The sequence below is a fragment of the Opisthocomus hoazin genome, chromosome 26 (genome assembly GCF_030867145.1).
Source record: "Opisthocomus hoazin isolate bOpiHoa1 chromosome 26, bOpiHoa1.hap1, whole genome shotgun sequence".
NCBI lineage: Eukaryota > Metazoa > Chordata > Aves > Opisthocomiformes > Opisthocomidae > Opisthocomus > Opisthocomus hoazin.
In genome coordinates, this window is record NC_134439.1 from 5,183,379 (window position 1) to 5,199,892 (window position 16,514).

General features: G+C 49.4%; 3 protein-coding genes across 3 annotated transcripts in view; all 3 read left to right on the forward strand.

Annotated features, from left to right (window-relative positions):
* The window catches only part of HOXB4 (homeobox B4), a 42,177-nt gene that overhangs the window by 11,398 nt on the left and 14,265 nt on the right, over window positions 1-16,514 (forward strand). The gene's annotated exons all lie outside the window — the stretch shown is intronic.
* On the forward strand, window positions 6,414-8,937 carry LOC142364248 (homeobox protein Hox-B6-like). The gene is given in 5 exon segments (XM_075443548.1): window positions 6,414-6,597; window positions 6,600-6,740; window positions 6,743-6,790; window positions 6,793-6,819; window positions 8,120-8,937. Coding segments are annotated over 5 exon segments (660 nt in total). The 3' UTR covers window positions 8,380-8,937.
* HOXB5 (homeobox B5) lies at window positions 11,528-13,603 on the forward strand. The gene is made up of 2 exons (XM_009933553.2): window positions 11,528-12,077; window positions 13,069-13,603. The coding sequence occupies exons 1-2, from the start codon at window positions 11,528-11,530 to the stop codon at window positions 13,314-13,316; spliced, it is 798 nt and encodes a 265-aa protein (XP_009931855.1). The 3' UTR covers window positions 13,317-13,603.

Here is a 16,514-nt window from a genome sequence, read left to right on the forward strand (position 1 = left end):
TCTTTAGACACTGCCTTTAAAAAATACCAAACCCTTTGTGGGTAGTTGTCGTGTTTTATTTCCCCCCCCCCTCGCAGAATCTCTTGCCAGTTTGCCTGTCTTCAGGCGAGCCAGTAATTTGGCGAAGTTTGTGTGGAAGCCAGTTGGGTTTTGCCTTGCTCTCTAGGGTCGTTATTATGTGGGTGGTTTCTGTGGAGAGGGCAGTTCGCGGCAGTCCTTGGAAATAAGGCTCTGGAAATTGGTTAAAAAAAAAGGAGGGGGGGGGGGGAACAAAAAAAAAAAAGACGGGGGGGGGAGATAATAAGGACGAAGCCAACCCAGAGCTCAGCGCTCTCACTGTATTTTTTTTTCCACCCCCCCCCTCCCGAAACTCCCAAATGAAGCTGACGCTGCGATGCAATAAACCTCGGTGTGTCTAATTGCTTGCTGCAGTGTGAGCGGGGTTTTACGGCTCTCCCGGCCGGAATACCGGCTTGGGCTTCTACCCGCGGTCTGTCGGTGATTCCCCCCCCTGTCTGACACCCTGACGCTCGCCTTCGGTTTAGGAAAATATTTGTCCGGAGATGCCCGTCATTTGAAATGTGTGGGGTTTTTTTTGCAAGATTTCGGGGGGGGGGGGGGCCTGTTGAAATATAGTACTAATTGCTACTGTTACGAGGTGATTTTTAAAATAAGATAATGTGTGTGTGTGAAGCGAGATGGAGTAAGAAGAGATTCATTACTTAAGCATAAACCGTTTTATGACGTGACGATTTATCTCATGAAGTGACTGTGCCTGAGTATTGCGCCGACATGAGTAAATGCTCACAAGCCGCGGAAATAATAAACAGAAAGTCATTTTTAAAAGCTATTTCTTCCCGAACCTGTTACATTTTTCATAAATCACGGGGGGAAAAAAAAAAAAAAAAAAGAAATTAATGCCGGTTCAAGCCCCTGTTCTCCCTTTTCCCTACGTGTCTCCAAGCTCGGGTTTTATCTGCCGTTTGTAAGAAAAAAAATATTTAAAAATCATATTAATTCAGCAACCTTACACCAAGAAGCTTTTATGCCGGTCTTCCACACCCTGCGTGGGCTGCCACTTGTGGAAACCCCGCAGCTCGCTGCGGACAGCTCTTTTAACCATTTCAACCCGGTGCGGTGTGGGGGTGACCGAGAAAGCTCCGCGCACCCCCGGTGTGCGTGTGGGGGGGGGGGGCTGCGCCCTGCTCCGGGCCGGGCTCCCCTGCCGGCTCCTCCATTGCTCGTTTATGGCAGAAAACGAACCAAAGCGGCGCGGACCGAGGGGAGCCCCCTCCGCCCGGTGTCCCCCGGTGCCGGGACCGCCGCGGGGCTCGCCCATTCCCCGCCGTTTGCTGCCATCTACCGTCGGCGGCCGGCGGCTCCCGGGGGGCTCCCGGAGCCGGTACCCGGCGGGGGGGCCCTGCCCGGTCTGCCCTCCCGGCTCCCCGGCCGGAACACCCCCCCCACCCCACCCCGCCCCTCCAAGCCCGGAGCTGGGGACGGTGGACTTGCCTTTAGCTATATGTCGAGCCTTAAAGTGAGGGATCTATAGGGTGCACCCGGACGTATATGTCCCCTCATGTGAGCTGTGGGCACCCTTGCGCGCGTGCTGCTCTATACGTCCCCCCAAACCTACCCCTGACATGCGTGTACCTCTGTTCCGCGCCACGTGGGCGCAAATCTATACATGGGAGCAAATCCATACGTGGGCGCAGATCTATACGTGCGCGCAAATCCGTACTTGGGCGCAAATCCATACGTGCGCGCAAATCCATACGCGCGCACCCATCCAACGGCTCCCACCCAGCTGTCTGGAGGGTGGCAGGCAGCTGGTGGGCTGCCGAGCGCCAACACGAGTGGAGATGCTGCGACACTCGGGGCGGGGGGGTGGGTTCAGGGGAGCTTGTGTGTTTCTGCCTTGCCGGGAGCGGTCACTGCGGCGGGGGCTGGAGAAGAGCCGTCGAGCCGTGTAGACGGGGCTCGGGCTGTTGCTGGGGAAGGAGCCGGGGGGTGAGGGCAGGGGACGAATCGCTTTTAAGTTACTGTAGGCTCGGAAGGGACAATGCGTGTCTGTGATTTTCAAAGGTTTCTGGCTCTCCCTCCCTCCCGCTCACTTTCTCTCTCTCGTTTTCTCCTTCTGCCACACAGTTTCCTGGCAACTGTTTGCGTCTAGACATTTTCTCGAAGAAAGTGAGATGCCCAGGACTATGTTAAGAAAAACAAAAACAAAAAAAAGGGGGGGGGGGGGGGGGGGGAAGTTTCTCTCTTTTGACCAGCAACAGCCGTGATTAACTTGTTCCATGCTGTAATTCCCAAAACCCCCCAGCATTTGCCTGCTGCATTACATGATCCGTCTCGCCTCCTCCTCCCTTTCTCCTCCTTTCCCAATATGATTTGACCAGTAGTCTCCCCCCTTTCCCTTCCCAGGGCTGGCTTTCTCGGGAATGCTTGGTCTGGATGCATTTTGACTCCTCCAATGCCCCTCTCCCCTCCTGCCCTCCTCTCCTCCCCCCTCCCTTTTTTTTTTTGTTAATAATTAGCTGCACTCTGTAATGGAACAATGGCAGATTATTATTGCTTCTTTTCAAAGATCCCAGTAACAAGGTTATTATGCACTGTACGGGAAGTCAGGTAAATTAAACTTAAATTGCTGGAAATTAAGTTTCAGGCGGTTCTGCGCGGGAGAGCGGGTATTTTTTTACACCTTCAGGGATCGTTGTTTTAAATACAACCCTGGAGCTCAGCCCTGCTTTGCCGGGTTTTTTTTCGGATGCGATTTGGGGTGTGCAGGAGCATTACAGGGGAGGCTGCTCAGCTGCTAGTGGCTTTCTGTGTCTGACTCGAGGAACAAGGGGTTTTTTCAAGTGTTTTCGTGGTGTTGGCTTGACTTTATGGCTGCAATAAGTCCCTCGGTGGGGAAACCCCGCTGTGTTCTCACTTCAGAAGGGTCGGGAATTCCAGCTCCACATGAAAAAAGAGAGTTTCATTTTTTATGGAACCAACTGCACTGAACTTTCTACCAACTTCTTCGCGGTTCAGCTTTCACACAAGCAATGCTCTGTTCTGTTTGCGTTTCGAAATATTTGGGTGTTGTTTTAATCCCCTCATCTATCTGCCTTGCCTCTGCTCGGTGGGCTCGGGGTTTGCTGGCCAGAAAAGCAAAGCGACAAAAAGTGGGACCTTCCTGGGCAGAGAGCTGGGGTAGTACAAGCTGTAAATCCTTCTCTTTAGCTGGATTTATACCCTGCCAGTAGAGTGATGCCTGTCAGGAGCGGAAAGCCGGCTCCCAGCCCAGGGAAATGTGTTAAACTGCCTTCTGGTCTCTCTCGCAGCTTCCCCGCTTTATCGCTCCTTCCCAACAAACCCTGATTTTTGAAGAGACGAGGCCAAAGGCTGAATAAAGCTGCGCCCACCGGTGCCCTAAAGCCGGGTTTCACTCCAGGGTGCTGCAGAAGCTGGCTTCTGCGACCGTTACTGCTCTGGGTCTGCGTCTCCCCTGGCTGGGCTGACGCTGGAGGCGTCCAAAGAAAATATATTCGCAATATCGGTCTCAGATTTACCTTCGGACTTCAGGGGGGAAGGCGGGGAGAGCGTCTGACACACAGCTACGCTAATAAGCCAACATTTAATTTTTTTAATTTGATTTTTTTTTTTTTGTTAAGCTATTGGACTGAGAGTAGAAACCAGCGCTGGGCTAAACATCCAGTTCTCTGAGATTTAGTGCGGTTTCAGACCTCTGCTCCTATTTACATGTGTTATAGGTGGCAAATCAATTAGACCGCGGGCCTGACCCTCCGAAGATGAAAACTATGACAGACATGGATTTTTTTTTTTAAGGTTGGGGAACCAAATTCTCTACCTTTCTTTTTCTCCCCAAATAACCACCTAGAGGGTCATCCTTCTTCTCAGAGGCGAGACGTACGATTTTTATCTATCGCGCGTCTAAGGTGTCAGCAATAAGCAATTAGCAAGCGGTCAGCTTCAATTAGTGCGTTTTTATTTTCTTTTAAACGTCAGCTGTCAAATTACGTTAAAATCCTGGTTTGGCCACAAAGGTCCTGTAATGAGCAGCATTTTAATACGGTAAAATTTAGGGTGGGGGAGATTTTTTCCCAAACTATTTCGAGGGATTTATTTGCCGAGCAATCACAAGAAGTGAGAAACAATATCAGAGCAAACATTTCCAGCAGATGTACTCACGCATCGAGTTATCAGGACATCCCTTTCTTAGCCCGAAATTCGCATGCGGAGCTGATCATGCCAGATAACTGCTGGTTTTGCAGAGCTACGAATATTGCGCAACTCTTATCAGCTGTGCGAGCTGCTCGGCTCCTGCAAGCAGTTAACTTCAGGCTCTCCTCCCAGCCTTGGGTTTTGTGGTTGTTTTTTTCTTCTCTAGCCATCGTTCCCTTTCAATCTCACTTTTTTTTTTTCCTTGCATACCAATAAAGCAGATCTACGTAAGTTTGGGTCCATTCCACACACAAAGGGAAACTCTGCAAGAACAAATATAAGAGATATCAGTCAGAGAGGGAGTGGAGGATGGAAAACTACTTCCTTTGCATGTTATTTCCTTGAATTATAAGGATTACGTTTCAGTCGAAATGTTCATTGCAGCCGTGGCATGAAACAATCTTGGCTCTGCGGCTGTAAACACGATGTTTAAAATAAATTAGCTCGTAATAAGATACTGGTTTCGTAGATACTTGAAGCTCCGTCAGAGAGAGCCGCGCTGGCAGCCCTACAGAAACCATGTAATGTATGTAATTCTAGATTTGTGGCACACGCATTCACAGATTCAAATACAGGGGAGTGTGTGTTGTAAGGCAAGTCATTTCACTGCGCGTAGGACCCGACAGACAGATGGCTACAAATTCGGACAGGAAACCAATTCCTTGATAAAACGCAAGTGATCGGGAGACAGTCCTGGCTTTAATTTAAGGCTTGGGTTTGGTTGGTTTTTTTTCTTTTTCATTGCGAGATGGCTCCGATTTTCCCGTTTAAGAAAAGGGAGCGCGGCGGTCAGAGCTGCAGCCCTACCTTGAGCAGAGTGGGGTCTGCCGGGGGGGATGCTCCAGTAGGGCAGAGCCATCTCTGCCGAGGAAACCCGGCAAACCGAGAGAGGCAAAACTCAGCGCAAAGCGCGGCTTGTAGGGGGACGGGAATTGCTTGAGGCTTGCGGAATTAGCTCTTCCAGCCTCTTAACTTTGCAAAATGGGTATTTGCAGTGGGGACGGGCTCAAAGGGTAGGGGGGTGCAAAACCGTGGGGTCTCTGCGCACCTCCAAGACAGCAGCCCCATCACCCCGCCGGCTTCCTCTCGTAAAAAAAAAAAAACAAAAAACAACAAAAAAACCCAACTCGATCGGTAACAATCAATAAACTCCGCTTTTGACCGTAACCCAAGGCTTTCTTTTAGCCATAAAAGGTCGGGCATAGATTCGGTATTAACAAAAAAACGCAAGAGGGCACAATGCGGTACCGGACTCGGGAGGAGATCGGGATTTAGCAAGGGATAAAGGGAATACTTCGATTTTCCATTCATCTCCCGAATATGGAGCTTTTGGAGAAAGAAAAAAGAAAGGAGGTGTGATATAGCAAAAGCGAAGGGTTGGTTCAAGCGAGCGCAGCTTTTCTGAACGGGGAATGCTAATCTATGGTAATTAGACAAACGTGGACCGAAATAAGTTGTCAAACCCGATTTCTTCTCCCGTAGCAAATCAAAGTGAATCAACCCGGCGGGATCTCCTCCTTACAAAGTTCTCACACACACCAAAAAAAAAGTTTTTCCCCCTTTTTTTTTTTGTTTCCTTTAACTGTGCGAAGTACCCAGCCATTTCAGGGCGGCTTGCAAACACTAGGGGTTAAAGTTGTCCGAATGCGAATAATTAACTTTTCCTCCCCCCCACTTACAGCGGGTATTGTATACGTTGATGTGTGTAAATACATAGAGGCGTGCGCACCGCCGTCCGTGCGAACGGGCTCTCGCCCACCCCCGCGCTGAGCTCCGGAGGGGGGGGGGGGGGAGACGGGAGGGGGACACGACACGTTTATTTATTTATGAAGCTCCGAGCGCGCCGGGAATGTTTCTTTCGGCAGATATTATATATTTGGTTAAGGGGGTGCGCTTCTGTTGTTTAAAAGGGAGGGAAAAGGGGGTGGATGGTTTGTTCTTGGGGTCCCTGGTGCAATCTCGGCTCCTCATGGGTGCTATTTTGCAACCTCAGGCGCCTGCTATTGGTCAGCCCATGATCAGATGGTTGTATTTCCTTGTGTCCCTCGCTGGCACCACGCCATCTCCCTTCAGCTAAAACCCAATCTCCGATATACTACTAATAGCTAAACCACTTGGACTATAAAACACAACAAATCATAAAGCCGGGGAAAAAAATAAAGGACGGCAGGCTCCTTCCAATGAGTTCTTATTTTGTCAACTCGACCTTCCCGGTGAGTCTGGCGGCGGGGCAGGAGCCCTTCCTGGACAGATCCCCGCTTTATCCCTCGGGCTATGCGGACCCTCTGAGGCACTACCCCACCACCTACGGAGCCACGGGCGTCCAGGAGAAGGGCTACACCTCCTCTCCTTACTACAGCAAAGCAACGGAGCCTACGGCCGCAGCTCCGCCTGTGACTATGGGGCCGGCGGGTTTTTCAGGGAGAAGGACCCTGCGTGCGGGCCCCCCCAACCTGGACGAGGTGCCCTTCGCCCCGAGCCGCGCAAGTCGGACTGCGCGCAGACCAAACTGTGTTCGGAGAGAGCGAGGAGCAAAAGTGTTCCGCCCCGGTTTACCCCTGATGCAGCGGATGAACTCTTGCAATAGTGAGTTTACTCTTTTACAGAAATAAATACATCAATCTCCTCCCCCCCTTTCTTATTTGTTACCGCCAGAGAGAGAGAGTGAGCGAGTGAGGGAAGCAGGAGCAAGGTTCACTTCGGAGCCCAAACTTCCAGCGGGGAAGTTGGGCGACACGAGAAGCTCCAACTTGCGCCTGACACGCACTAAAACTTCACGCCGTTGAAGTATTTTCTCTCCCCCCCCCCCCCCCAGCTAAAAAGTTTGCCCCGTATTTAAACCCCAATACAGTATTCCTCCTTCCACCCCCCCTTTTTTTTCTTGCACATTCCAGTTTGTGTGTCACTCCGCTACAGCGATTTGTCTCTGTCTTCCCCCCACACGCAGAGGGAGATATCTTTTCTAAATCAGATCTGGATGACTTTACACGCGCACGGACACCCCCCCCCCCCCCCCCGCAGCTCCCTCTCTCGCTGGCTACCCGAGCTGGAGTTCAATCATAGAAAAGTGTTTAAATATTGGAAAGGAGAGGGCTACATTTTTAATGAAACTCGCACCTAATGAAAAGTCTGCCTGGGGAGGATTTTTTTTTTCCCCCCTGGTGATATATGACTTCTTTAAGTGCTGTTTCCTCAATCGGGGGGGTGGGGGGGGAAGAAAAAAGAAAAAGAAGGGGGAAGAAAAATAATCGAGCCTCGCCACCCCCCTTCCCATGTTTAGATGCATTTGTTGCCTTTTAAGTTCCAAATTGATGTCCATTAGCGCAGGGACATAAAGTGTTGTGTCCTCTTTAATGCAGAGTTTGGGCAGATCGATTCACTTCATTATTGCTTAAACGCTCAGATCTATTACGGTTGCCGGTAGGGTGGAAAATAGCGGGGGGGGGGGGGCGGGGGGAGGGAGAACACCTTGCGATTTTTCATCCTGGAATAAGATAGATCTCGCCCTGTCTCCCCAGCCCTGCCCGCAGCCTGGCAAGTTCAGCATTAACCCTTCTGCGCGGCTGCGGATCCTCCGCGGAGCCCGCGTGCGCGCACGGAGGGGCTCACCGCGGCGGGGGTCGTTTTGGGGTTGGCCAAAGCCTTTTGGGGGGGGGGGCGGGCAGGGGAGCGGGCACACAGCCCCCCCTCAGCGCCCAGCCGCGGTGCGGGGCGCAGCATCCCCGCGGGTTATGCAGCGTCCCCGCGGCTCCACCAAACCTCGGGGCTTTCCCTTCTTTTTCCTCTCCTCTCTTCCCTCCTCTCCCCATTTCCCCCCTACGTTTTTTTCTATTATTTTTTCCTATTTTTTCCCTTTTTGTTTTTTCTTTTTTTGCGGGTGTCACAGGTTCCTCCTTCGGGCCCAGCGGCCGCCGAGGCCGCCAGACCTACACCCGCTACCAGACGCTGGAGCTGGAGAAGGAATTTCACTTCAACCGCTACCTGACCCGGCGCCGGCGGATCGAGATCGCCCATTCCCTCTGCCTGACAGAGCGGCAGATCAAAATCTGGTTCCAGAACCGCAGGATGAAGTGGAAAAAAGAGAACAAATTGCTCAACTCCTCGCAACTGAGCGCGGAGGAGGAGGAGGAGAAAACGGCGGAGTGAAAAGTATTATTTAAAACGCGCACACACACACAAAAAAGAAAAAAAATAGAAAGGGAGTGAGTGAGTGTGTGAGAGAGCCGAGAGGATGAGGGGGGTGTAGGCTGGCTGCGAGGACAGGGAGAACCTGCACATTGGTGGGACAAGCCTTCTGCGGCAGCGGCAACACAGCTCGAAAGTTTGGGCCACCAATGCACGGACTGGCGTTCCCACTGATCTGTCGTGTCCAGAAAAAGAAAAAAAAAAAAAATCAGGCTTCTAGTTGCATTTTTTAATTTTTGTTTTCCTTCCTAGACCTCCCTCCCCTCCTATTCCACCCCCCCGAAATGAAATAATAATAATAATAATAATAAAAAAGTAAATAGATAGAGAGAGAAGGGGGAAAAGAAAGAAAGGGAAAGAGAAAAGACAAAAAAAAAAAAAGACTCCTACCCTTGTTTCTACCCTTGGTGTCACTGTTAGTAATCTGCTAACTCTTGTATTTAATGGAAGTGCTGCAATATATGTCATTTGGGGTGTTTATTGTCTTAATTTTGTAAAAATGTTTCATGCACGTTGACATAGGGTTGGGTTTTTTTTTCATTTTTCTTTTTTTTTTTTTTTCCCTCCTTTGGTAAATTAATCAAGCCCTGAGGTCTTTGTAATTAGTTTTTTGGATTTATTTTTTAAGAGGAAAACCTACTGAAAGAACGAGTACTACCTAAATGGATGCAAAAGCAACAACAAGAAGAAGTTCTATTTTATTAATTTTTGTAAGTGTTGTGTTTGAAATTTGTCTTAGGTATGCACATGGAATTCTCTAATAAAAACAAAGTCTTCGATCTCATGCACCCCCCCCCCGTCATTATTATTGTGATTATCTTTCCCTTTTCCAGGGGTACTTGCCATTTTTAAGGAGCAGAGGGTGGCAAAGGGAGCCCTGCTGCTCTCTGTCCGACACTCGCTTCTCATCTGCGAGGACAAGCAACTCCAAGCACACGGAAGTTGCACTGGAGAGATAAATCTGGTTTTCCCTCTTTTTGTCTAATCTGAAATGGAAGACCTTTCACCAATAGTATTTCCTCGCTGACATTCTCCTTTAGTATCGCTCTTTTTTATTGTTACAGTACAAAGAGTTATGACGAAACGCTCTCCATATACATAATAAATCAAGGAAACGGGCAAAAATATGCTCTCGTTTATCTACCAAAGATACCTAACATTTGCCCAGCATCTTTCAAACATCTGGTCCCTCACTTCACATCCCCAAATCAAAGTGAAGCGTAGTGCAAAGAAGTCCAGATTTCAAGGGAATTTGCCCCGCGAAACGAGCAGCTTCTTAGCTCGGGGAATACAGCCTCCATTTCGGGGGGGGGGGGGGGGGGGGGCAAAAAGGTGGAAAAGATCTAAACTAAGTCTAATGAGCTCTTTTAAAAGAAGATATTATTATTTTCGCTTGAAGGCGTTTTCGAAGGCTCCGTTTCAGGGGCTCGCTTCGCTCGGGGTGGGGAACCTTTCTGCTCTGTACCAAGAGGAATCTCGTGCATGCAAACAGCAAACTTTTCCTGGGTTTGGGAATTAAACGAAAGGAAGCGCTTTTTTTCTGCTGAGGATTTAGGACTGGAAACGAGCCGCCAGCCCAGCCTGTTTCGGCTACCGTTTTCTGCAGCTTCGCGGGGGGAAAACGCGAGGAAACAGGATCTCCTGCCTCCCGTCCCTTCCCCCCCCACCTCCCAGAAATACCTACGTGTGAATGCTTCCCCCCACGCCACAAGCTGGTTTAACGCCAGTCACTTTTAAAATCAATTCATGCAGAAGCTTCGCAGCTGTAGGACATTTACTATTATTGCCACGCTTTTCATTGCCCGTAATTATTATAATTATATGTCACTTTCAATATGGCGCATAATTTCCAATGAGTTGCAGACAAGCATATGAAATTCCGAAACTGCCTTGGAAGAAAAAAAAAAAGAGACAGAGAGAAAAGAGAAGAAGAAGAAGAAGAAGAGGAAGCAGAAGAGGAAGAAGAAGAAGAAGAAGAAAAGGAAGAAAAAGAAAGTAACGCTTAACAAAGCACAGCTCTTTCACGACGTTTTTTACCGGTCTCGGAGTGCTTTTGCTCCCCGATATTCCCTGCAGGTTAGCAAAAGGCAAGGAAAAACAGCGCAGCACAAGGCTACATGCGGAGAGTACGCGAAAAGCTCAGAAGCAAGAACATCCCAAAAGCAGCCTTGCCAAACAGTTTCTCCGCCTGGACGTCCCCCTCTTTTTCTTATACCCCCCCCTCCTTCCCCCCCCCCCTCCAGAATGAAGGTGCGACCTCATCGCCGGCTCCACGCTCAGCGCTCAAGAAACCTCGACTTTTCTGACAATAACCACGCGAAACAAACCCGAGGAGCCACGCTCCCCTCACCTCGCAGCAGCTTCGCTTTGCCCCCCCCAACACCCCCCCAAAGTCAGATATCAACAGAGAAGACCGCCCGGCCTCTCAGGGACCCGGCACCTCATCCCTCCCTGGCTCTCAGACTGCCCCGGCGGCGATAACAAGGAAGAAATAACGAGTTTAATAATAGTAATAATAGTAGTAATAGTAGTAATAATATTAATAATGATGATGATGATGATGATGATGATAATGAAGGAGCTGGGGGCGCAGACCCACGCGGGCAGAGCGGATACGCGAGCTGCTGGATCCCCCCCCATCTCAACGCTGTTTTTTAAGAAGGAAAAGGGGAATAAAAGAAGGGGGTGGGGGGTGCGGCGGGCAGTTCAGGGGTGCGGTGCAGCCCCCCCCAAGGGCTCGGTGCGCTGCCCCCGCGCGGCCGGCAGGTGGCGCGCTCCGCCCAGGCGGGGGGGCGAGCGCGGCGCCGGCGTGCGCAGGGGGGGGTTCGGGGCGCCGCGCGCCGGCTCGGGCCTACCCGGCTCCGCGCTCGTCATTATTTGTAACCATAGAGCATGAATTACCTCTTGAGGTCATCAGTGAGAATTTACGACTGGTCAACAAAAGCACGTGATTCCCAAACGCGCCCCCCACCCTCCCCCCATATTTGGCCGCGTACATAGCAAAAACGAAGTACAGTGCGTTGCTATAATTCATTAATACATCATAAATCGTCAAGCACAGGGTTATAACGACCACGAGCCACAAATCAAGCCCTCCAAAATAACCCAAATGAGCTCTTACTTTGTAAACTCGTTCTCAGGGCGCTACCCAAATGGCCCCGACTATCAGTTACTAAATTATGGGACCAGCAGTTCCATGAACGGTTCTTACAGAGATTCAAGCACCATGCATTCCAGCTCTTATGGCTACAACTACAATGGGATGGACCTTAGCATCAACCGCTCAGCCTCCTCTAGTCACTTTGGGGCTGTCGGGGAGAGCTCCCGCGGTTTCCCTTCTCCAGCTCAGGAGAGCAGGTTTAGACAGGCGTCTAGCTGCTCCTTATCTTCTCCCGACTCCCTTCCCTGCTCCAACAGCGAGAGCCATGGAGGCAAACCCGCCCCGTCCCCCTCCGACCAAGCTACTTCTGCCAGCACCACCAACACAAATTTCACAGAACTAGACGAGACCAGCGCGTCCTCGGGAGCCGACGAGGGCACTCCAGTAAGCAGCAGCATCCCCCGAGCGCAGGCAGAGCCCATCGCGACCTCCACCGCAGCACCAGAAGGGCAGGCACCTCAGATATTCCCTTGGATGAGGAAACTTCACATTAGCCATGGTACAGCTACTTCTTTTTTTTTTTTTTTTTTCCGTCGTTGTCGTTGTCGTTGTTTATTTGCGCGCACCCCCTTCTCTTTATTTCTCTTCTGTTTTCTTTTCTTCCCCCCCCATCCTATTTTTCCCTCCCCACCCCCCCACCCCGCTCTCTTTTTTTTTTTTCCCTCTCCTGCCTTTTATTCGGCGGAGGCGCTTTGATCAGAAACGCAGCTATTTATTGCTTTTGTATTTCTTGCTCTGATCGCTGCTTTAAAGCTGCCTCCGGCGCCTGGAGGAGGGTTGGGGGGGGGGTGGCGATTTTATTTTAGTTTCGCTATTCTTGCCGCGAAACGTGCGCTTATTTCAAGCCCTTAGCTCTGTGCGGATGGTGGGAGAAGGTAATTTAAAAATTGAGGGAAGGGGGTGTTCCTGGGCGGGGGGGGGTGTGGGTGGGGGGGGAGAGGAAAGGAAAGAATTGACCATTAAAATGGCATTATATGCACAGATGGGTCTCTCAGTCCTTTCCTACTCGTATTTTGCGGGGTGTATTCTTGACAATCTGCGCTTGACAAAACCCAAATTGCGAGGAGATGCACGGGGAGTAGCGAGCCCCCCCCCCCCGCCCTCCCCTCTGCCCCGATTTTCTCCTGGAGAAAAGAAAGCAGCGTCAAACCTGGTGCCCCTGCACACAGACCCGGAGACACCCAGGCAGAGGCGGAAAAGGGAGATTTCAGGATCTCGCTTCGCCAGCTAAATTATGAATATGAAGTTGCCAATGTCTGTTCTGGAGGGGCCAAGGGTGGGGGGCTTTACACGTGTCTGGGGGGTGTGCGAGAAAAAGGGGGGGGGTCTGTTATTTCTAGAGTAAGCAGCTGCCCGAAGAAGGCGAATATTTTACCTCGGTATTTAAAAAAAAAAAAAAAAAAGGGAAAAAAAAGCCTTAAGGATTAAAAAGAAAAAAAAACCTAGCAGAAAGCAAAAACCCAAACCCCGCTGTTGTCCGTGTTATTCAGACATGACTGGACCAGACGGTAAGAGGGCGAGGACAGCGTACACTCGCTACCAGACCCTGGAGTTGGAAAAGGAATTCCACTTCAATAGATATCTCACCCGCAGGAGGAGAATAGAGATCGCTCACGCTCTCTGCCTCTCCGAGCGCCAGATCAAAATCTGGTTCCAGAACAGGAGGATGAAATGGAAGAAGGATAATAAACTGAAAAGCATGAGCTTAGCCTCGGCGGGCAGCGCCTTTCAGCCATAAATTCTAGAGGAGGAATACCGAGGGAAGAAGAGGAGACGAGAAAGAAATACGTAAATAAATAAATAAAGCGCCGCAGATCTTAGTTTCCCAGTACTGTACAGTGAGGCACCTTCTTTTCGGCATGTTGTTGATATTCTAAAACAACGCGTATGGTACCGTTATCCCAGGACTGAGTTCATGTCGTGTTCTGTTTTTGGTTTTGTTTTTTTTTTTTTTAAAAAAAATTTAATTAAATTTTATTTCCAGATGCTCCTCATGCTCTTGTTGTTCTTCTAAATGTATGTGTCCGTGCTCTCTTGATGCTTTCTGGAAAGCTAGCATGTTTCATGTGAGCCCTTTAAATGTTATAACTTATTTATAAATTGAGAACAGATACGGTTGTTTGTTTATTTGTTGGGGTTTCCCCCCCCCCCCCCCTTTCCTGAGTTTACTGCTTTTGGGTGAGTTCTTCTCTGCCTAAGCTAAAATCGGGGGTTCCTGCACGACAGTCGCAGAAAAAAAAAAAATTCTAAAAAAACAAACAAAAATGTAAAAAAAAAAGAAAAAAGTGAAAAAAGAAAAAAAAAACAAACAAGCTCTTGTATCTTTCTGTCTTAAAATTGTCCAGTCTGTGTTTTAGTCCAAACTTCAGGCCAGGATTTCTAGACCCAGGCTAATTCCGAGACGTACTCTTAGACGTGGGTAAACTTCACTCTTAAAAAAAAAATATGTATAAAATCGGACGAACAATAGAGTGCTCTAATGTTTGTAAATACTAGAAATATTTCTGATGTGACTAATAGACGGTTTGTAGTGGGCAGAGTGAATGCAATGTTATGTGTAAAAATGGCATCTGTCATGTCTAGCTGCCTGTTAGTACTTTGCCAATAAGCTTTTTGTATTTGTTTGTAGCTTTACTCGAAGTCAAATAAACGTTTCTCTTACCCACAAAGGCTCCCAGTCGCACTTTATACCCAACCTCCGAGACCTGCAGCACACGCCAAAGCCGGGGAGATGCCTGGGATGGAGCTGAGCCTGTGCTGGGAGCTCTCAGCAGAGCTCCAGCCTCTCCCGGGCAGCTCCGAAACACCAAATATTCCCCCCAAAACCCCCTTTCTGGCACCGCACGGGAATAAACCGCAACCCTCCGCGCTGCCCCAAGCCGCCGTCTCCCAGCACAAAACCAGCACAGACACCCCCCCCCCCACACTCCGAGCCCACCGTAACAGACAAACTGGTTTCCAGCACTTCAAGTTGCAACAGCCCGGTATAAACGCTTCCCCGGCAGATTTACGTGCGGTTCAGGAGCGCTCAGACACAGATCTTCACCACGCACAGTTTAAAAGTGAGGTGTTTGTAGCCACGTCCGCGCCCGCGTAAAACCGTGTCCTACGGAACTACAGGTCCGTGTATTTGTACAGACATATTTATTATACATAAATAACATGTACACACAGACTACACCTCTGCGCTAAGCCGTGCTCTCTCCTCTACCCCTCGCCCTCGGTTCCTGGTGCTTACTACTGCTTGTACCTCCTGTCTCCGGCTCGACATGTAAATAACAGCTCACAGCTCCGCAGCTACTGACACTCACTACACCGAGTCGCGTCGGCTGCAGAGAATTTCACACCATCCCAGCCGGCAAACGTTGCCGTTTCTCTACCTTGGGAAGCTAACCAGGAGCGAGATACTCCGGGTTCGAGTCGCTTGACTTGGCGAAACGCCGCTGAGATCGCGACAACGCGGCTTCGGCTTTCTGTCCGCAGCGAGTAAAGTTGGAGCTGAAAACTTACCAAACTTAATCTCCCACTGTTTAGGCACTTCTTAAGTGATTTTGAGAGGGATGTGAAGTGGACTCTCAGATCCCAAACCATTTGCTCGCCTTCCCTTGGTATGTTTTTTCCTCTTTTTTTTTTTTTTTTTTTTTTTTTTTACCAATAGCAAACTATAGCAAAAGTGGGTATGACATTTAGATGTCAAATGGATAGGGTTTTATCTCGAAGTTGGATCGTAAAAATCGCCCAGACCTCAGACAGATACCCCTCACTGGCTCTCAAAAGTCACGTGAGGTCCATAAAGTTAGTTTTATGGTTTTGGGGAGTTGACAATGTACAATATATTTCACATTCTCTAGAATGTTAAGTGACACTTTAACTGCTCGGTTTGGCTCGTAAGGGGCAGCGATGGGTGAGCACTTTTCCAGATGAGATAAACGTTGCCATTGCAGGGAACATGTTTTGCGGGTCCAGTTTTCAACCCAGAGAGCCAATAGACTGGAGTCCTGAAAGTAAGTTCTTCTGAAATATTGTCTGCTTAAACTATTTTAAAGGGTTGAGATGGCTAAAGGCTGAGCGGGGAGGAAAGAGGGGCTGTCTCCCTTTCAGAGCTTGATTTCTCACTTTTAGAAGGTTCTAATCCTTACCCTCCCGAGAGCTGGAATTGCATTACGTTTCCATCACAGCTTCCAGGCCCGCGAGTAAACTTTGTGGAAGCGGGAGAAATAGAAAAACCTGTAAAGATTCATTACCAGTGCAAGGCAAACTCCAGTCTGCCTTTGCCGGGGGAACTCGTGTACTTCAGACGAAGTTTGGGGTTGTCCTTCGCCATGGAAAAAGGCTCTCTCTCGTTTACCGGAGGCGATCCGCTCTGGTTTAAACCGCTCGCAAATAGCCACAAACCTGGCCCGTGCCTTTGCATTTCAATTAGTTGTATTCTGTCTGTGCTCCTCAGGTTGTTAACACCTTTTGATCTGAATTCTTTTCACCTGCTTGCCAAAGAAATCTGTGCACTTTCTTTTTTTTTTGTTTTTTCCTTTCGGCCTGTGTAGAGACCAGGGTGGTGTTTTTTTTTTTTCCCCAGGGCATTTTTTTTTTATTTTTTCTTTATTTTTCTTTTCTATTGGGTTTCGTTTTTTTCTAATAATACGAAAGAGTGTCCTCATATTTCCCTAGTTCCCTTCTACCACATGGAGACACCGAATGACCGCTGTTATGCCTCCAGCCTGTCTTTAAGTGCTACAGAAAAATAATCCGGGAGGCAGCGGTTTGCGTACGGAGCCCCCAAACCTTGCCGAACCCACCTATATCTCACGGATCTCCCCCTCTCCCTCTCAGGGGGACATCGTTCTGGAAAAGGCAGGCAGCAGCCTTTTTCTTTGGGAAAATAAACAAGTTGGCGGGGCAGGGCGGGAGAGCGAAGACTGCCATGGCTCGGGGGCGA